This window comes from Leopardus geoffroyi, chromosome D1 (genome assembly GCF_018350155.1).
Source record: "Leopardus geoffroyi isolate Oge1 chromosome D1, O.geoffroyi_Oge1_pat1.0, whole genome shotgun sequence".
NCBI lineage: Eukaryota > Metazoa > Chordata > Mammalia > Carnivora > Felidae > Leopardus > Leopardus geoffroyi.
In genome coordinates this window covers 53,774,797-53,797,784 of record NC_059329.1, presented here as the reverse complement: position 1 = coordinate 53,797,784, position 22,988 = coordinate 53,774,797, and the positions used below count along the sequence as shown (strand labels likewise).

The window sequence follows — 22,988 nt, the reverse complement described above, 5'->3', positions numbered from 1 at the left end:
AGTAAAAATTAAGACTTTTAAAGTCTGTGGATTTAATAACATGACAGTTATTACTGACCCTAGAAAGAGCTGCTTCAGTGGTACAACAGGTGTAGAAGTCACAGTAGAGGGAATGAAGAATGAGTAGTAGAAGCCATGGTGGCTATAAGAAACTTATTCCCATCCTGAGAAGAGTTTCATTTGAGAAAGGAAAACCAATACAGAGAGTACAAAAAATAGACACAATGTTACCAGTTTTACTAATTCTTTACATGCTACAGAAATTCAGAAGAGGAAGGTTCAAGGTGACTGGGTAACCCAGGAAAGTCTACCAAGTGGCAAAGTTATTAATTAAAAAACTTTGAATTGATTTTTAAATCATTGAAGTATAGTTGACATACAATGTATAAGTTTCAGGTGGACAACAGTGACTCAACAATGAAATACATTACTCAATGCTCACCACAAAAGTGTAGTCACCAGCTGTCACCATGCCACATTATTATTATAATAGAGAAGGAGTATTTAAGAAGTGCACAACTGAATGTCTGAGAAGTGCTGAATGTCAGGAAGTTACATGCAAACACTACATGGCGTGTGTATGGGGGTGGGGGGAGCGGCGAGGTGGAAGCAGGATGGGATAGAGTGATAAACAAGCCAACACATACGGACGCAGTTCTGTTTTGTGACATACGCTCAATACTGAATTTTTTAGGACTGGGTAATCTATGTCCTAGTCTCTCCTATTTTTTGCTGCTGACCTGTGGGCCAATTCCTCTCTCATAATCAATTATACCAGAAGGTTGGTAGGGAGAAGAGAAAATAAGAATCATAAATCAACTGTGCGCTCACTGGTTTTGGATAACGTTGTGTGAAAAGGTGGGATGCGTAAAATCAATGTAATTTTATATTTATGGCTTTGAGGTAGTATGACAGAGTAGGAAAGAACACAGACTTCAGAGCCAGAGGGAGTCAGATCTGATCACCAACTCTGTCATTCGCTGCCTATGCAGGCATGGGAAGTGCAATCGATGTCCCTGAACCCCAGCTTGTCATCTGTAAAATGGGAGAAATAAGTTTCTTGGCAAGTTAGAGATGAGATGTAGTGTCGCCTTATAGGAATCTATTAATCGATGGCTAATGCTATTTTACTAATACTATAATATATAGAGAAAACAGGTAATACATTCAAATAGAGAACCTTGTATTTCTAAGATGAAGGCATTTTATTTACTGGTGGGCCCTGATCTAATTTTTCTATTGGTATTTATCTAGAGACAAGTGAAAAGCCCCAGATAGCAAAGTTTAGGTCTTAGACTTTTTGTGAAGTAAACATAATTTATTTGTCTCACAGACTTTTACCATTAATGATATTCAGTATTTAACTATTCAATAAGTATTTAAAGATTAAAATATATTCTTATTTTATATTATGGCTAATTTTGTTAGAGTGGGATAAAGACACAAAAAAAAAAAAAAAGAAAAAAAGGAAAAAGGAAACCAGAAGAATAAAAAAGCAATGAAAGTTAAGGGTGAAAAAAGGACAGAGCACAGGAGAGGCAAGAGCAGAGAAAGAGACAGAGAAAAGACAGAGAAGAGACAGTCAGAAGAGGAGTGACAGGAGAATCTGCCCGGCCCTCTGGGATCCCTCCAGATTCAGCCTCACCATTTCTGTATGACAGACAAACCAAAGCACTCTGAGCCTCTTGCTCTGCCAAAGAAGCTCTTCCTCCGCCTGATCATACCACTGCTTTCCTTTCTTACCCGCATCCCTCCGCCCCTCAGTCTCCTTATTGGTATTTTACGTGACAGTAGACCTGCCACTGTTCAACACTGCTCTGGGCCACTTCCTCTCAATTACTTAAAAAAACAAAAGAAAACAAAAAACACATTTACATTTGCATCTGCTAAACTAAGAAGGACATAATGCGACAGAGAGGAGGAAATATGTTTATAGAACACTGAGATCTTCTGTAGGAACACTTTTTTTTAGAGGTGCTTTGAGAAATTTTATTACTTTAAGACATGTCAAGTGATGGATATAATTTTGTAAAATATGCCAAAAGATAAATGAAATTAAATCAAGGGAAAAGCCCAGACTCTGAGATGACCAACCCAGATTGACTTAGTGATCTTTCTTACTGTGTGCTGAGGGCCATCTTCATTATCCCTCATGTAGAAAGGCTTGAGTGCTAATGGATAATTAATGACGAAGACTGGTATGTTGCCACAGTGTTTCACCAGGTACTTTTCATGTTCAGTATGTAGATCAACACCCCACTGTAGTGAGAAAAAAGAAGTTATCAAAGGAGAAGACAAAGCTGAAAACACAATGCAGTACCCGAAAATAACCTGCATCAGTTCCAAGGGCTTCCTCTGTGTATCAGTGATGTGTGGAGCTGTCTGCTGAGGTTACACAGATAAGTGAAACAGAGAGGTGTGTTATGAGAACATCCGAAGGCCTGGAGAGATGAAAACTGAAACCAGTAGATAAACACTATGCTTTCTGTCCCCCATCTTGGGGAGCGGCATTTAGCAGATGAATTGCATCTGCAAGAAAATAAAGTACACTTCCCACAGTGTGTAAAAACGGACTTCAAAATCATGGCTTTTATTAATATCGCCTACAGCTTCTTCTATGGTTACTGTTCCTAAGTCACAGGAAATTAAATGATGAAAGATAATATTCCTAATATTCAGTCTATCTCTGGCTAGATGGCTTCTCTCAGTGAATTTTTTTTAAATAAAAGAGTCAATTCATATATCAGATGTTCTGATGAATATTTAAAAACACTGTTTATCTATTCATTCAACAAATACTAATGTGCCTATTAAATCCCGGGTACCATGCTAGCTAGATACTGAACATAGTGGTGAGAAAAACAGAATCCCCAACTTCATGAAGCTTCCAGGGTGGGAGACAAATATTAAATAAAAAATTATACAAATTAACTGATTATAAATATAACAGGCGTAACTATTATAACTCATAAGAGGATCTGACTGAACTGGGGATAGGAACAGTATATGGAATAGTTTGAAGATAGAGTCATTATAGAAATTCTTAACATTATATTATTCCTACTGTCTGCCAATACCTTAATTATAGAGAAGAAGCTCTGACATAGGAACAAGGAGACTCGCCTCTAACATTATGTGCATGCCCACTGATAAGTCATGTGACCTCTCTGAATATGTTACCATTCCCTTAAAGGATTTTCACCTTCCTAAACTTGGGAAACTTCTTTATAACCCTTTAGTCATGACTATTATAAAGGATAGGATTCTACTTCAAAATTATTATTTATTCTAACTTTCAACAAGTTAAGCAAACATCAAAAAAAGGCCAATCTAAAGATAAGCAAATACTAAACACTGCTAATAAGAGAAATAAGATTATTTTTTTTTTTTTATTTTTTTTTTAAAATTTTTTTTTTTTTTTTTTTTTTCAACGTTTATCCATTTTTGGGAGTGAGACAGAGCATGAACGGGGGAGGGGCAGAGAGAGAGGGAGACACAGAATCGGAAACAGGCTCCAGGCTCTGAGCCATCAGCCCAGAGCCCGACGCGGGGCTCGAACTCACGGACCGCGAGATCGTGACCTGGCTGAAGTCGGACGCTTAACCGACTGCGCCACCCAGGCGCCCCGAAATAAGATTATTTTAAAGGATTCTTTTTTTTTTTTTTTTTTTTTAAGGTAAGCTCTACTCCCAACATGGGGTTTGAACTCACGACCCTGAGATTAAGGGTTGAATGCTCTACCGACTGAGCCACACGTCAGCATTGTTAATGACAGATGCTAAGGACAAGAGCAGGGGAAGATACATATAAGTATTAATATAAATGTAAATAAAAATACTACCTCTGGGGTGAAGGTGAAGTTCTGAGATGCCTGCTTTAAGATCTCTACTGCTTCAGTATAAGAAATGCTGGAAAGGAACAGGATAAAAGCAGAGAAAAGTCAATGCAATGGTATGTTGTTAATTAGTCCATCTGAAAACCACAAAAGGCCTATTCCCATATAATCTTTGAGGTCACAAATGAGTACCAAGTGGTTATTGAGTAATCAAGAATGATTAAAAACAAATCATCACTGAGTAATCAGAAATTAAGGCTGATCTAATCGTATAAGAGTCTGATCAGTATGAAGAGAAACAGCCATTCAATAATCCTATTCCTGATCTACTTGTAGTGTACACAGAGGAACTAGTCACTTAAGCAAGTAAAGATTTTCTCTGAATTCATGCTATGCCAACGCCCTAATAAAAGGTATGAAATATTGAGGTTGAAAGAGCAAAAGTCTTTCCATAAAGTCATCATTCATTAATACAATATACATTTATTGAGCACCTACTATGTGCTAGGCATTATTCTAGGCACTGGAGAAATAGTAAATAAAAACAAAGCCTTTATGGAGCAGATATTCGTGTGTGTGTGTGTGTGTGTGTGTGTGTGTGTGTGTGTGGTGTGATGTGTGGTGTGTGATGGGGATGGTGGGTGGGAAGAAAGATAAACATAAAGAATATCATGTCAGGGTGCTATTGGAGCTGTGAAGAAAAATAAAGCAAGGTGAGAAGACAAAGGATGTTTGGGGACGCTATTTTATTAAACAATTTTTTTTTTAATGTTATGTATTTTTGAGAGAGAGACACACACACACAGAGTATGAGCAGGGAAGGGGCAGAGAGAGGGAGACACAGAATTGGAAGCAGGCTCCAGGCTCTGGGCTGTCAGCACAGGGCCCCACGCGGGGCTTGAACTCACGAACTGTTGAGGTCATGACCTGACCCAAAGTTGGACGCTTAACTGACTGAGCCACCCAGGCACCTCTTGGGGGTGCTATTTTAAATAAGATGGCCAAGAAAAGTCTCACTGAGCTGGGGACCTGCATGACATAAGGAAATGAACCATACAAATATCTGAGGGGAAGTATTCCAGGCAAAAGGAACAGTAAGTACAAAGGCCTGAAGTGAAGGAACAGTTTGGCTCATTCAAGGAACAAAAAGGTCAGTGTGCCTGTAGCATAGTGAACAAGGGGAGGAATGTCAGGAAATTAGATAGGAGAGACAGTCAGAGGTCAGATCTTATGGAGTCTTTCAGGCCATAGTCAGGGCTTTGTAATACATGCTCAGGGTTGTAAGACTGATTAGGAAAAATACCATTAGTTATCTCAGTAAGAAACTCTCATGTCTAAAGCAAGTCAAGCCAAGCATTTGTTTTAATTTAACTTAGTAGGTAATATATGAACATAGTAAAAAAAAAAAATCACTATGTTTAAAAGAGCGTACATCTCCTGTCTCATAGCTACCTGGCTCCACTCCTGACATACAAACACTGTTATTGGTTTCTTGTGTATCCTTCCACAGAGTTTTATACACCTATTAGCAAATATTAATATACAATCTTGTTTAACAGATGACAGCCACAGTATACCTGCCATATACACTTGTTTTCCAATCATATGCCATGCAGATCTTTCCATATCAGTATATAAAGAGTTTCTTCATTTTTTTGAATTATTACATAATATTCCATTTTGTGGCTGTACCCTAATTAGTTTAACTACTAACCTACTGATGGACATTTCAGCTGTTTCTATCTTTTACTATTAGAAATCATGACTACATACATCAATTACAAATGCTTCTACATTAATTCCATATTAATTTTGAATATGGAAAAAATAGAATTGTTGGATCAATGTGTATTTACATTTACAGTTTTTATATATTTTGAGACTGCCAAAGATTCTGCTTCCCTTTTATAGTGTTCTACCAATTTATGCCTATTAGTAGTAAACAAAAATGTCAGTTTCCCTATGCCATTTGCAACAGTACTTTGGATGATTAAAAACAAAAATCTACAATAAAACATCAAAAAAACCTCCACCCAAACCCCAAAACAAACCAAACAAAACCCTAAGATCTACAAATTTTCTGAAGGACTTTGAGTTCAAAAAGTAACTCACTTAACACAAACTTATTCACTGAGGGAAAAATGAAGTTCATACCTCTAATAACTAATTGGAAAGAGTTATGTATATAGCACAAATGAAGCTTCCAAAGCTGTTTTGATGATTTTTCCAAGATGAAAAATGTATTCAAATTAAAATCTAGTATTACATAACAAGTTATTTCTAAGGTAACAATGGCGATGGTGTTGATGGTAGTAATAATTTTTAAATGAGTATTTTACAGAAGGGGAATAGAAGGTTAGAGGGGACAGTAAGTTGCCAAAAATCACTCACACAAATAAATAGTAAACCTGATGTGCTGACTCCAGAGCCTAAGCTTTTAACTACTAAGATAATGCCTAGAACACTTGGGAGTTTAATTATGCTCAATCAAAACAAACACAATGGGCTCTGAGTTCTCCCTCTGACTCTACCACTTATTGGGTACTATGTAAATCACTTTACCTTAAGGCAAACATTTTATAAATTTCTGTAATGTTTTATACAACCAGTAAAAAAAAAAAATTAAATATTCCTACTTGTAAAATAAGGGTATTGGACTACAATGTCTATAATTCTTTCCTGCTTAGACATTCTATTGTTCTTTTCCATCAATTGCTTGAGATGATCTACTCCTTATACTGACAAATATAAGAGCTAAGTGGGAAGCACCAGGATTTTGTGCCAGTGATATGTTACTGCTACATTATTTTAAGAAAATGACTCTCTGTGTAAGTATCTCTTGTTATTCTGGATCTTCTGCCCCACTCCCCCTACACCCTAAGTTGAAGCACAGCTTTTGAGTTCAAATTACAGTTCTGACACTGGATATCCTTAGTGGCCTTTATCAACTCTCTCTCTAGTAAATTTTTTTTTTGTACGCACAGAGAATAATAGTTCTTTTTCCCAGAAGCTATTTCTAAAGTACTTTGAGGAAGGAAGAACAGACGCTGATATTGCATGATGCAGTATCAAACTACCTTCATATTTAAATTTTTTATTGTTGAAAGAAGAAAATTATTCTGAAGCTGTTGGAGTAAAACTGCTAAGAGAAAATTATTTGCATTCTTTGACTCAAATTCACAGATAAACGAAGAGCAAAAGAAGGTAAGTACTCTATTTTTAAAAAAAACCTTAATGCTATAAAGAAGAAAAAAATAAATGAATTCTATTTCTGCTTGGTAAAGGCTAAATTCAATTACTACACAAGACCTTTAAATAATATATCTTCATAAAAAACAATCCTAACAAGTAGCCAAGAATACAATGAAATCTGTTTATGCATAAGAACACAAGTCACATGGTATCTTCTGTGTGTGCGTGTGTGTGCATGTGTATGTATACTTTGGGGAGTGTCTCAATTCTAGTTCATCATGCTTAGGTCTACTCTCATGTCCTCTATGGCTGTTAAAATCTTTGGTTTCAAAAGCTAGCAACACCCCTTCCATTTAGCATATACTCCACACCTTGAGAAAACTCTACGTTATGTCATTTATGTATACCCCTCTGGTAGTTCCCTCTTCATTTCTAGCTCCTGGAACTTCCTCTTACTTTCCAGTGAATTCAATAGTGTATTTAAAAAATTTTTTTATAATTTTTAACAAGCATTTTTAGATGTCTTGTAGCAGGAGTTTTATTTAAGTTATCTAGCCTGGCACACTGTTTAAGCAGTATGGTCATTAGATCCTTTAAACAGTATGATAGACAAGTTATTACTTTTTTTCAAGTTTATTTATTTTGAGAAAGAGAATGTAAGTGGGGGAGGAGCAGAGAGAGAAGGAGAAAGAGAATCTCAAGCAGGCCCCGCACGGTTAGCACGGAGCCTGAGGTGGGGCTCGAACCCGAGAACTGTGAGATCATGACCTGAGCTGAAAACCAAGAGTTGGATGCTCAAGTGACTGAGCCACCCAGGTGCACTGACAAGTTATTACTTTATAGAAGAGGAAACTGAGGTTCAAAATGATTAAAGATTTACTATTAACCAAGGTCATAGTTGTAATTAAATAATCATTCATTCAAATAGTTAACTATTCATCTTTTGCTCTAGATTTTAAATTCCATGAAAGGAACAATCCTTGCCTGTATTCACTACTGAATTGTTAATGACTAGCATAGTGCCTAACTCATAGCAGGTAGCCAATAAATATGTGTTGAAAAATACTAACCCACTGACTAATGGCTGATAACAAGTATAGCCAGAATTAGAATCCAGGTCCTCTAAGCCATAGCTCATTGCATTCACTGCCCAGAGTAAACAGTGATACATGTTAACAGGAAACCTCAGGGAGAGGACCTAGCCTAAAGAATACTCTCAAACCCATGGTCGCTCAAATTTGATTTACTCATTCATTCCATTATTCAATAAATATTTACCGAGTTCCTGTTAGAGGTACTAAGCACGGGGGGTGTTGTAACAGTAAACAAAATCAACAAGCTCCCTACTATATGGAGGTGAAAACACTAAACAAATCATCACAGGTATACATTTAAACCACAACCATGATTTGTGCTGTGGAATGGATGATGATGCCGGCAATGATTGATGGGACATAGCCCACGAGGTCATTTCCCAACCTCAGTATTTTACAGACCTGGACTCCAAAGCACAAGTTAAGTGATATGTGACGGTCATAAGGACAGCAAGGAGCTACAGCTACTCTAGCATTAATTCCAGTGCCCTTTTGAATAACATGAAGCATAGTGGTTGAAAGCATGAGCTTTGAAATCAGACGAGTGAGTTTGAATCCCCATTTCATGTTTTATTTGCCTAATCTGAGTTGATTCTTCATCTACAGAATGGCAGTAACAACTATTCACAGAGTTGTTGTGAAGATACAATGAACTACTGGTGTATGTAAAGTGTATCACTACCTGGCACATAGCAAATAGTCAATAAAAGGTGGATATTTTTTTCCCATCTTAGGTCTTATTCACTAGATAAGATGTTCTCTCTGGTTTTCTCTCCCCAGCACAGATCCTTCGGATGCCCAAATTAATTCTTTCCTGCCTGCTTACTTACTACTTTTATCAATATGCAATGTTCAGAAGTCTTCTGTAAGCTCCAGATCTGAACACTGAAACTGCCTACCCAACATCTACCTGAAAAGAATCTCAGCCTTAACAGGACACCTGATGATGATGATCCTGATACCTCCTCCCAACTTCCCCCAAGGGGGATACCACTTTCCGAATCTCAGTTAACGGCAACTCCATTTTTATAGCTGTATAAGACAAAAGGTTTGAAGTCACTCTTGACTTATCTTCTCTCTCCTGAATATTCTCAGCACATCCTGTTTGCTCTATCTTTAAAATATATCCAGAATAGAAAAACTATCTCCACTGCTACCATCCTGGCCGGTGATGGTTATTTTATGTGTCAACTTGGCTGGGCAATGGTATGCAGATATTTGCTCAAACATTATTCAGGATGTTTCTGTGAAGGTGTTTTTGGGTGAGATTAACATTTAAATCAGTGGGCTCTGAGTAAAGCAGAGTACTCTCCACAGTGTGGGCCACATCCAATTAGTTGAAGGCTTTAATAGGACAAAGACTGGTCTCTCCCAAGAAAGAGGGAATTCTGCCAGCAGAATGCCTTTGGACTCCCAGCTGTAACTCTTCCCTGAGACTCTAGCCTGCTGAACTACTCTATCAAATTTTGAACTCCTCAAGGATCCACACTGTAGGAGATGATTCCTTAAAAATAAATATTTACATATACACATCATGTCGGTTTTGTTTCTCTGTATAAATCTAATACATGGTCTAAATCATCATGTACTCTCATTCAGATGACTCTAATAATCTTCTGGTTGGTTTTCTGCTCTCACTCTTGTGCTGGCTCTCACCCTGAAGTCTGTTCTCACCCAGTAGCCAGAGTGATCCTATTAAATCCAATTCAGATCTTATCAGTCCTGCACAGAACTTTTCAATGGTTTCCTTACCTTACTCAAGCAAAAACCCAAACTCTTCACAGTGACCTAAAAAGCTATACATGATTTTCCACCTCCCACCACCTTTCCTTGTCTTCTACTATCCTTTTCCCTTACCCACTCCTCACTATTACTTGAACAAACCAGGTATGGCCCAACCTCAGGGCCTTTGTACTTGCTATTCCCTCTGTCTAGAATATTCTTTTTCCACATATCCATATAGCTAGTTCTCTTAGTTTCTTTAACTCTTTACTCAAAAATCATCTCAGTGAGATCTTCTCTGTCACACTAAGTAAAACTTCTACCTCTTCACTCTTTTTGTCTTATCTTCTCTCTCTTCTCTGGGTTTCTTCTCCCTTAGTATTATTCATTCTCACAGACTGTATGTTTTACTTATTTATCTTGTTTCTTGTTTCTTATTTCCTCCCCAGAAATGTAAGCTCAATGAAGGAAGGGAATTTTATCTGCTTTGTTTGCTGCTTTAAAACAGTTGTTTTAGATTTTAGAACAAGCCTGGCACATTGTGAGTATTCAATATACACTGTTTTTTCCTCTTTTCAAGTTTTCATTTAAATTCCAGTTAGTTAACATACTCCATATACACTTAAGTGAAAGAAAAAAAAAAACCTCAAAAGCTTTCAGTTGTACTCCACTGCCTTTCGATTCTCTATCATAGGGCTCCTATTTCCTCTTTTTCTGATCTTACATCTGTTGTTTTGCTATTTATTCAGGCTCAACGACTCATCACTTTTAACTTGTAGCCTGAAGGTCTACACTGATATCTGAAATTCTCAGCTCAGTCAAGTATGCCAAGTTTTTCTTATTACCATTCTCCAGGACAGGCTGAATTCTTTATTCTCTCAGAACAGAAACTTCCTAAACCTAATGATAGCAAGTGAAGAATGATACCAACTTACGTTCAGAAACAATTTTCTAGTCTTCTGAGTACCAAACTTAACTCCTATACACACTAAATACACCGAATACTAAGACTTATATCAATGATTTGTATTATTTATGGAGAGATTGCTTATTGTTCTTTTCCCATATCAAGTATGTGTTTGTTTTATAATAAACTGTAAAATGGAACAACTTATCTGATTAGTACGGTTAGTGGAATTAACAGTCTGATATCAAGTACTACTTGTATAGGATAGTGGGAATGAAGAAAAAATGTATGTGTTATACTTAAAACACAGATCTTTAGATTCAAAAAAGTCACCAAAAAACCAGGTTTAGAATATATTATCAGATTAGAGCAATTGAAGGTAAATTAAAAAAAAAAAAGACTGAAACAGTAAAAGTGATAGGCAGACATTACATGTATGTATTTTATAAGTTGGTTTTTTAGATGACACAAATGGAAAGATATTCCACGCTCATGGATTGGAAAAAACAAATACTGTTAAAATGTCCATACTATCCAAAGTAATCTACAATTTTAATGCAATCCCTATCAAAATACCAATAGTATTTTTTACAGAACTAGAACAAACAATTCTAAAACTTGTATAGAACCACAAAAGACCCCAAATAGCCAAAGCAATCTTGAAAAAGATGAACAAAACCGGAGGTATCACAATCCTAGATTTCAAGAGGTACTACAAAGCAGTAATCAAAATGTATAGTACTGGCACAAAAAGAGACACACAGATCAATGGAACAGATAAAGAGCCCAGAAATAAATACAATTGCATGGTCAAATAATCTTTGGCAAGGAGGCAAGAATATCCAATGGGAAAAAGGCAGTCTCTTCAACAAATGGTGTTGGGAAAAGTGGACACCTACATGCAAAAGAATAAAACTGGACCACATTCTTACACCATACACAAAAATAAACTCAAAATAGATTAAGAACCTAAATGTGAGACCTGAAACTATAAACTCCTAGAGGAGAGCACAGGCAGTAATTTCTCTGACCTCAACCACAGCAACACTTTTTTAGATATGTCTCCTGGGGCAAGGGAAACAAAGGCCAAAATAAACTACGGGGACTACACTAAAATAAAAAGCTTTGGCACAGCAAAGGAAACAATCGACAAAATTAAAGGATAACCTATTGAACAGAAGAAGACATCAGCAAATGGCATAGCCAATAAAGGGTTAGTATTAATAATATATAAAAAACTGATATAACTCAACACCCAAAAAACAAATAGTCCAATTAAAAAATGGGCAGAAGACACAGACATTTCTCCAAAGAAGATATAGACAGATGGCCAACAGATACATGAAAAGATGCTCAACATCACTCATAATCAGAGAAATGTAAATTAAAGCCACAATGAGGTATCACCTCACACCAGTCAGAAAGGCTAAAATCAACAAAACATGAAACAAGTGTTGGCAAAGACGTGGAGAGAAAGGAACCCTCGTGCACTATTGGTGGGAATGCAACTGGTGCAGCCACTGTGGGAAACAGTATGGAGGTTGCTCAAAAAATTAAAAATAGAACTACCATATGATCCAGCAATTCCACTACTGGGTATTTACCCAAAAAATTAAAAAACACTCATTTGAAAAAAATGTATGCGTGCTTATGTTTATTGCACCACTATTTACAACAGCCAAATTATGGAAGCGTATCCACTGATAGATGAATGGATAAAGAAGATGTGGTATCAATATGTACACGATGGAATATTACTCAGCCATAAAAAAGGAACAAAATCTTACCATTCACAACAACATGGATGAATCTGGAGAGTATAATGCTAACAGAATTAAGTCAGTCAGAGAAAGACAAATGCCATATGATTTCACTTATATGTAGGACTTAAGAAACAAAACAAACAAAGAAAAAAACAGACGAACCAAAAAATCCCCCAGACTCTTAACTATAGAGAACAAACGGAGGGCTACCAGAGGGGAGGTGGGGAGGTGATGGGGATTAAAAATACACTTATCATGATAAGCAATGAATAACATATATAATTGTTGAATCACATTGTATCACCTGAACCTGATACAATACCCTATGTTAATTATACGGGAATTAAAATAAAAGCTTTTTAATTGAGCCAAATTTTGATTACTAAAGTCAGTATTAGTTTGAATTGCATTAATACAATTAATAATTACTCTGTTCATTTATCTTGCTATGATTTATTCATTTATTTATTCATGAAACATTATCACCTAGGAACCATACATAAGAGCTATAAAAACATTTAAAACCTGGGCCTTCCTTGTGATAAGGAGATATATATATATAAAAATTTAATGGAGTGCAATATATACTGTGATAAAGTGTAAACAAAGTTCAGAGAAAGTATAATTACTTACATTAAAAAGTTGTTTTTTAGCATATGTTCTAATCTGTCCTTGGTAAGAAAAGAGAAAAAAAATTATTAAATGCAATTATATTTATTATATGTAATTAATATACTTAAAGAGTAGATGGATTGGACTTTATCCACAAAACTAATTACCTTTTGACCAGGAGCTATGAATTTGTGACAGAGTTCAACATCTTCAGTACAGTTTGAAAGAACCATCATTGTTGCAGTCTTGAAGAGCCCCTCCATAACCTAAGAGAAATGACATAGAATTGCCTGACAAGTAGGCTACTTTATATGAAAACCTGTTTAGGGTGCGGACTGATCTCCAGGTTTTAGCGGCTATCAATCCATTAGGCTTCTTAATCCCTGAATGTACTATACCAAGTTAGTTCAGTTTTCCAGATTGCTTTGGGGAGGCAGTGCAACTTCTTCTCAGAGTGGGTAAAAAAAAAAAAAGAAAGAAAACTGTATGACTCTTCTGTTCATGGTTTCAATACTTAGTATTGAAGCAGGATGTTAAACGAACAGCCAAAACTGACATCTCTCTAAACTGCAATATGCTCACTGTAGAATCATGACAATGACGGTACCTAGTTCACAGGATTGTTATGATAATTAAATGAGATAATCCATGTGTAAGACTTAGCTTTAGTACCTGGTTCAGAGAAGCATACAACAAACATTAGTTGTTGTGAACAGTAAGACACTTTGAGAAGTGCTTCATTCAGTCACTGGTAAATGAAAGTTGACTTTAAAATTGGAGGAGCAATGAGATACACCTATATAGATTTTATATATAGAGAGATAAATCTACGTAGATTTTTGCTTTGCTAAAGCATACAGTAAAAAGAACACAAATCATGATACAACACAAATCAGTAGGTAAGAATTCATTCTACTAGGAGTATCCACAGACATCTCACAGAAGAAACTCTTGTTAGAAGAAAAAAAGTGGAATGGAAGATATTTCTAATCAAAACTAAAATTTTTGGTCTGAAGTCAGGGAGCTATTAGGCCCTGTAAATGTTGTATTCAGAAAGATACATTCATTAAGTACAGGCTGCCTCAAAGTCAGGTATCTTCCCTTCCTCTCTTGCATTTCTGGTACACCCTATCATGGCACCCACAGGGTGGGGCACAAGCATTTACTGAATTAACTTAATATGACCAGATACAGGAACATACTTAATTACCAACGGACAACCAGATACATTTATTTTTTATATAGTGTGTGTGTGTGCGGGCGCATATATATATATATATATATATATATATATATGTGTGTGTGTGTATATATATATACTATATATATATATGTGTGTGTATATATATATATATATACACACACACATATATATATATATATTTTTTTTTTTTGTAGAAGAGTAAGGAAAAACCTGATGAAAGAAGAATAAAAGGAAGCTAAAGATCTTTTCCCTTGAGCCTATATTACCTTCAATCTAACAGTGAGATAAAGAAATCACAAAGTAACTGAATTATTTATGAAGGGTCATATACCTCAATCACTAACAAAAGCTGGCACATATGGGGAACACACAAAAACAGGTTGATTGGATACCAAGCCTGTACTAGTGAGGGGTACAATACACCTATCTGTAAGATGAAGACTTTGACCACTGGGGTTGTTAAACTGGTGTGTTTCACATGAGCAGTAAATTTCCATTTGAAGAAGAAAATCATTGCCTTCTCTAACCTTGACTTTCAGACTATGCTCTATAAATATATTTGAAGAAAACAGAAACTTAACTGAACGGTTAGCATAACTTTCAGAGGTTTTTAAAAATATATTACTCAATGGGTCAAAAATAGTAATATTTATTTGTTTATACCTCTTGAGGGGAAAATCCTTTGTTACTCTGATTTCATATTTTCATCAAGATAATAATTTCCACAGAATGTAATTTATAAAAGGGAGAAAATTAAGAGAAGCAGAAGATTAATTTTCAGGGACGCACATTTTTCTTCTGTCTTTAAGGAAAAGCTTGCATTTCAATTAATTAAAAATCATTCAACAGTGTGTGCTGAGTACCACTCAGTGGAATACCAAATAAGAATTATTTAGTTACAGAATATACAATTATAGAGCAAAGATTATCATGTTTAATAAATTCTAATCTAACTTTTGTCTTTGGAACTTTTCTCTGATATCTATGTTTGGGCAGGAGAGACAGAGAGAGTCAAGGCAAAAACAGGGAGTAAAGGGTGTGGTCCCACTGCTTACAATACTCTCACTGTCTAAATCAAAGAGTAATACAGAATAGGGTGGTACGCTCAGACTGAAAGCTGCTTAAGGAATTTTAAGCCTACTCGTGAGTCTCAGATCCTGAATCCCCACAACTTAGAAAAGAGCTACTTGACAGCATTACTATTGCCATTTTTGGCCAGATAATTGTTTGTTGAGGGGGAGGGACCTGTGCATTTTAGCATGCTGAACAGCATCCCTAGCCTTTACCCACTAGATGCCAGTAGCAACCACTCACCCGTCTCTTCCATCCACTTCCTAGGAGAGACAACAAAAAACGTCCCCCGGGGAACACTGATCCGAGAATAATCAGTGGGAGATGTTAAAGGGGTAAGTGGATACTGTGGGGTATGGTCAAAACACCCCTTCAGAACCAAGAGTTTTTTCTCCACTTGGAATATTAACTGCTGATGTCTCATGGTTGGATTCCTCTTCAGGAACTGGCCAGGCCAAGAGTGCTGTCTTATGCAAGAATATGTCTCTTCCAAGACTAATCCATGTCAGGTAACTGTTTGACAGGGAAAGAACAAAGGCCCACCACCCCCTTTTCTTTCTATGGGACAACTATGAACATTCCAGCTCCAAAGTTCCTCAAAGAATTAGCTAAGGCCTCTGTAAATGCATTGTAGTTCAACTTTTCCCTCTGCCCAATACAGCTTTCTTCCTTTCCTTACAGATATTGTTCTCCAGAGCATTCCCCAATAATCCCAACCCCCAAATCTGCTCTATAGTTTGTTTACTAGGAAATCCAACCAGGACTGGATAATAAAATAGTAAGTCTGTTCTATTTGATGATATACGTGGTATTTATGTTTTAAGTAGAATTGGGCCATTTACTGGGTAAGAGTAGAAAGATATAAAATGAATAGAAGTGAGAGTTGATGAAAGTTGAAACATTCTGAACTTACAAATCCAAACTAAGATATTAGTGGTACTGGAGAGACAATTCATAATAACAACAATCATTTCTGGGTACAAAGTGCCATGACCTATTATTATTCTATGTGCCTTATATATATTATCTGTGTAATCCTCTGAACTACCACATAAAGTAGGAACTATTACTCTCATTTTACAGATGAGGAAACTGAGGCTCAGAGAATTAACTCCTTTGTCTAAGGTCACACAGCAAGTAAGTGGTGGAGCTAAACATTCCTGGTCCATCCAACTTCAGAGCTTATGTGCTCTATCTGGATTATGGCCACAGCCTCCTAAAAAAGCTCCCACCCCCATTTTTATCTCCCTCTAAATAATTAAATTGTTACGTAAGAGATGTTTCTAAACTATAATAGACAATGGCTTTTCCCAACTGAGAACTCTTTCTCCTTTAAGTCCAAACTACTTAGTATGGCATTTACAAAGTCTTTCTTTCATGATCTGACTCTTGACTATCTCTCTGGCCGTATCTCTTGTCCCTCTTCTTCCCAAATAGAGCTCTGCTGGCTCCTGTATATGCTTTCCAATATAGCTATGGAGACATTTCTCTAACTATAAGGATGTTTTATTTATTTGCCTAACAAATAACAAGAGCTAGTATTTACTGAGACTGCCATATGCCAGGCCCAATACTAGGTGCTTTACATTATACAAACATTATTTCATTTACTCCTCCCCATAACCTTATGAAATAGTTACTATTATTCTCATTTTATAGTTGAGAAAGCTAAAGATCATCAAGGTTAGATAACATCAAAACAAAAGTAATGGCAGAGCTGGGATATGAACTTAAATCTGTCTGACTCTTGTACTTTAAAGGCACTTAATGTTTATCAAATTTAGTTCTCCATCTTCTTCACTCCATGAACACCTATAATGCACAGATGTACACAGAAGCATTTCAATCTCATAGATATCTGTTATTCAGAAATTGTTTTAAAACTTGCACACCTACCTGCATGAGATCTTGAAGACTCTCAACAAAAGAAATCTCTGCTTCTACCATATAAAACTCTGCCAGGTGTCTCCGGCTCTGAGAATTCTCTGCTCGGAATGTTGGACCAAAGGTAAACACTTGAGTAAAAGCTCTGCAATTCAAGATTAAAAGTATAAAAACAGGATTCACATTATTAATTTTAAGTATTTAAAACACTCAGTGTACTCTTAAGTATAAAAGGTTTTGTGCCTCTGTCTTGTCACAAATCCACCCATATTAGCTGCTATATTTCTCTAATGGGTGATAATAATAGTTTCATTAAAAATGTTACATTTATAGAAACCATTTTATCCCGAAGGAATTTGCAAATGCTTTACAAACCCTATGGCTTACTAAATATAGAACCAACCACTTCTGGGCGCACTCAACTGCAGCTGCCTTAAACAGCAGGCAACTACACTTCGCAGCAATCAAGAACAAAGTAAAGGAAAAATACCACAGCCCAACAAGCTTCACAGAGATTCTATATAGTCACAGTTAAAACTAGAATTTCACATGGATAAAGTATGCTCATTTTTTTTTTTTAAGTGAAAAAAGAGTATCTGATATGTATGGTGATCTGTCTTGCTCAAATCCTCCTCAGGTCCTTCACAACCACCCAAGTGTTTCAATGATCGCTGAATGACCCCTGAAACTTGGGGGTGAGGACGGATTTTGAAGAACTGTCTACTTTATTCTCTGGTATTCAAGAGAATAGTTCATAGCGCAACAATTCAAATAGTGGGGGAAAATCTTACTTTTCAATTCCTGCAGAAAAGTGGACACTACACTTTCATTCTTTAACACTTAGAGTCTCCCTCATGTGGAATCAGGCCAACAACTGGAGTTAAATCAAACATATATGAAATACTGAATATTTCCTGAGGACTATCTAATCTTTGAATTTTAAGATTTTGCTAGGACAAAACAAGAGACTTGGGGCTCCTCAGCTATTATCGTGAGTATTCATCATTTGGCATTAGTCAAACAACACTAAGATCAGAAAACAGTGCAGAAAATAGATTATGGACACACACACACACACACACACACACACACACACACACACCCATTGGGCTTTTTTTTTTTAAGATACTCTAGGAAATAAAACAGTAAGACAATTATAATGGAAATCAAGTTATTTATTTTTTCTTTCAAAAGGCTATTTTAGTTGAGGCCTAGTTGGTAAGAAGCTTAGGAATTTATGTTTTGGTTCTGGTCACCTTCCTGAAACCATAATCAGTTAACCTCCAAGAACCTTAGTTTTTAATGGAAAAATAAACAATAAGAACTCAAAAATATTACTATGGTAACCTCTCTGTTGAACTTCAGATCCAGACGTGCCTACTAGAATGTTCCTGAAAACACTGACCCTACGTTGTGCAAAATGAAAATCCTTGCCCTGCTCCCAGAGTAAACAAAAAACAAAGAACAATCCTTCCTCTCCTTTTTCACTTTCCCCAATTCTATTAATCTCAGTTACTCCACCTCATCACCCAAACCAGCTCTCCCACTACCCACATTTCCCATATCATATTGTTTACACCTAGGAAAACTCGCAAATCCAGAGACTCCCTGCCCCTCCCTTTATTATTATATTATATTATATTATATTTTATTTTATTTTATTTTATTTTATTTTTTTTATTTGAGAGAGAGAGAGTGCATGTTGGGGAGGGAGCAGAGGGGGAGAGAGAGAATCCCAAGCACGCCCATTGCTCAGTGTGGAGCCTGACAGGGGCTCAAACACATGACCCCAGAATCATGACCTGAGCTGAAATCAAGAGTTGGATGCTTAACTGACTGAGCCGCCCAGGTGCCCCTGCCCCCACTTTTTTTTTTTTTTTTTTTAATCTTCAAAGATACTGCTAGTGTAAAATCTCATGTATTGCCTGGAGAACTACAACTTTTTAAAATTAATTAATTTATTTAGAGAGAGTGCAAGCAGGGGAGGGGCAGAGAGAGCAGGAGAGAGAGAATCCCAAGCAGGATGTGCGCTGTCAGCACAGACCTTGACTCAGGGCTCTAAATCACCAACTGTGAGATCATGACCTGAGCCGAAACCAAGAGTTGGATGCCTAACCGACTGAGCCACCCAGGCGCCCCGAACTACAACAACTTTTTAACTGGTGACTGCCACTTGTCTTTTTTCCTCCAGCCCCAAGCTACTATGACTTCTCAAACTCATGTGTGATTATACCAGCCATAATTTAAAAATCTTCAATGATTCCCTACTGTTTAAATGATACAATTCAAACTCCTAACTTTGACTCACTTTCTTTCTCAAAGCCTTTTCTCTGGTTATGCTGAAGATACTCCCCTCACACAGCATGCTCAGGCAAGTCTTTAGGCCTTTGCTAGGCTGTTCCCTGCCTCTAATGACCATCACTGGCTCCTCTCTCTCCAAAGAGCAAATTCCCAACTACCCTTCAAGACTTGGCTCAAATGCCACTTTCTCTTTGTAACCTCACCATACATCCCCAAATTTACTGTTCCTTCCTTTATAGGACTATGACATTTTGTTCGTGTATTATACAGAATATATCACTTTGAAATGCAATTATATATGTGTCTTTCTCTCGCAATAAACTACGAAATTTTCCAGAGCAGGAATCATGTTTTATTCATATTTACATCTCCAGTGCGTAAGATAAAACAGGTGCTCATGCTGAATGAATGAGTACTAATGATGATGACAGGCTTCCTCAGTTGTAAAGTGGAAAAGTACAGCATGCTCACAAACAGTAACATTACAAATAATGTACAGAAAAATACTCAGATATATTTTACTGTGGCTGTTACTCAGTACCTAAAAGGTGTCAAACAATCTAGGCCTGTTCCAAATAATAACCTAAAAAATTATAAGGCCCCGGGTTTCCAATCTGTGACTACACAATCTCTAGGTAGGTTGTCAGTAGTATATCTACATAAATGAAATGACATTTCTTTCTGAGACTTCATCAGTGATCTTCCTGAAATACAAGGAAAGCCAATGAGACTGTTTTTCAAAAGACACATATAATCTGTATTAAGATACTAGTTACAGAGAAAATAGTTTATAAGAAGAACTACAAGTTCCAGTCAAAAGGACATCTGCTTCTCACATGGCAATTCTATGTAGGGTGCCCAAAGATGAGTAGCAATAGGGATTTTTAGTTTAACGATGGTTAATAATTTTCCCTAGCAATGTAGGGTAAGCCGCTCTAGTATAAAATAATGAAGAATGCCAGGGATTCTTATTTTAATTATAATATGGATCAGGCTCTGATTGAGGTACCCAAGAGTTAAGTATTATTCTTTTTTTTTTTTTTTTTAATTTTTTTTTTCAACGTTTATTTATTTTTGGGACAGAGAGAGACAGAGCATGAACGGGGGAGGGGCAGAGAGAGAGAGGGAGACACAGAATCAGAAACAGGCTCCAGGCTCTGAGCCATCAGCCCAGAGCCCGACACGGGGCTCGAACTCACGGACCGCGAGATCGTGACCTGGCTGAAGTCGGACGCTTAACCGACTGCGCCACCCAGGCGCCCCAAGTTAAGTATTATTCTAATAGGGTAAGTAAAAACTGATGGCCATGTGCTTCCTCTGAATTAACAGAAATTTAAAATGATCTGGAAGCTATGTTACAAAACTGCCTAATTCAGCATCTAGTCTTTAAGCAGATGAACATTTAATCATTCCATAATGAACATCTTATGCCAGTGCCCAGTGTTCGCTTATAAAAGTAGGGACAGCAGCAGTAGTACCAGCGATAGCAGCTGCTGTTAGAAGTACTCCTTGTGGGCCACGCACTAGCTGTAAGAACCTTACAGTTAACTCCTTTATAGTTAACTCAATAAAGTATGTATTGTTACTTCTCTTTTTCAAGCTAAGAAATGGAACTTCAGAGAGGTTAAGAAGCTTTCCCTTAAGTCACAGAGTCGCAGCCTCTTAAGTGGTACAGGCCAGATTCAAATCCAGATCTGATCCTAGTGGTCACGGCCTTTATCACGATATGAAAATAATGATGCTCATAACTGAACACTGACAGACCCAGAGAATTACAAAGAAAACTTTATAATGCACCTCCCCCCATACTCTTCTCAGAGATAATCAGGGTGAGTAGTTTGATATATTTATTGTATTGTACTGTATTTATTATATTGATATATTTATCTACCTTATGAATAGTTTGTTTTATGTGTTAAAGTTATAGCTTACTAGGATATGTTGCCTTCATGTAAAAAGAATGATAAATTTTCATCAATATTTCCTAACCTTTAGCAAGTCATTTAGCCTTTCTGGTCTCAAATTCTTACATGAGTGGGAGATAGGAGCAGCTTGGCATTAATCTCTAGTGTCTTTTACAACAATTTTGTTTCTAGGTCCGTGTGAAATCATTCGTATTTTAATTTATGCTGACTTCTTCTTCTTTTCTGTCTTCCACAGACATGAAAGACATTTGCAGCAAGGCTTGGACTAACCAACATTTAAAACAAGATCTGACAACAAGGCCATTTCTAAAATAAGACACAAAACCAGGTGAAAGGCCAGTACTGCTGTGAGAAGAGACCAGCAGAGAAAGAAAACACTCAGCACTAAAAAGCATTCTTGTGCCAAATTATGGAGAGAGGCAAACTATATAAGGAAAGTCCACGAGCTTGGACTTGATGTTTAAGATAACAAAAGTACATTCAATACACATCAACCAACTTAACTACAAAAACAGCTTTTTAAAAATAAAAAATAAAGTTACCAAAAAAAGGTTGTACTACAGCCATAAATTGGTAAGTGGATTACTATAAAATGGTCACTGAGTGCTTGGCCATTTATTCTTTTGGGCCCTAAAATTTAAGAGCTCATCTTCATATTTTGAAAGAATAGAGGAATTACTGTTCCTTAGCTGGGGAAGAACTTATTCAGCAGAAGATGGATCAGCAACTTTCCCTAAGGCCCCCACTCCCAACCTCCTATCACTTGTCTGTGGTCAGCTCAAAAAACACCCATTGAACTAAAATGAACTCACAGCTTTCACCTAGCTTTTAAAACAGTCTTTGTCAAATGGTATTCCCATCTTTCAGAAAGAAATTATCTGTTTTACTACTGCTTTGAATCCACTGGCTTATCAATACTATGACACATTTGCCATTCATTATTTCCACAGAGCGGACCCCTACCTTTCAGCTTTCCCCTCTCCCTCTGACCATCCAATGATACACTAGGTGGAAGGGTGTAAGACGGAGCTCTCACCATTTCAACAATTCATGTCAAGATGCCTTAGGGAGGATGCATCCTCAAATCTAAAAATTATTCTCTACCATCACTGTTAAACATTTCTTAAAAAATTGTCTTTAATGTTTCCTAAATATTTGATTTAGTACTGAGTTTGAGGCCCAAACAAAATTTAATCTTAACTGTATAATGAGCTTCAAAGATCAAGAGAATCTGACTACAATCCTGGAGGGCTGGCTACTCTTCTCCAAGGAGATAACATCTTGCTCCGGGGGAAGGACATTCCAGAAAAGGGAACATCAAGCACACAGGTCTAAGGTAGGAACAAGCATGGTAATAGGAAAGTCTGGATATTTGATTCTCCTTGGAAGATTCTCTCCTCTTGAAACATTTAACACTGTATTCTCCTAGTTTTCCTATTTACTTGATGTCCATCTCTGTCTCTTACCTTCTACTCTAG

At 36.7% G+C, this 22,988-nt stretch overlaps 1 protein-coding gene across 7 annotated transcripts in view; it reads right to left on the bottom strand.

The window, feature by feature from the left end:
- NARS2 (asparaginyl-tRNA synthetase 2, mitochondrial) overlaps positions 1 to 22,988 on the bottom strand; it is a 135,069-nt gene that overhangs the window by 28,091 nt on the left and 83,990 nt on the right. For all 7 annotated transcript variants that reach the window (XM_045483848.1, XM_045483847.1, XM_045483845.1 and 4 more), the window contains 5 exons: positions 17,297 to 17,429; positions 13,293 to 13,391; positions 13,147 to 13,184; positions 3,842 to 3,908; positions 2,122 to 2,259 (listed from right to left, as the gene is read on the bottom strand). In XM_045483848.1, the coding sequence (XP_045339804.1) occupies positions 2,122 to 2,259; positions 3,842 to 3,908; positions 13,147 to 13,184; positions 13,293 to 13,391; positions 17,297 to 17,429 (475 nt within the window). The remainder of the gene's footprint in view (positions 1 to 2,121; positions 2,260 to 3,841; positions 3,909 to 13,146; positions 13,185 to 13,292; positions 13,392 to 17,296; positions 17,430 to 22,988) is intronic.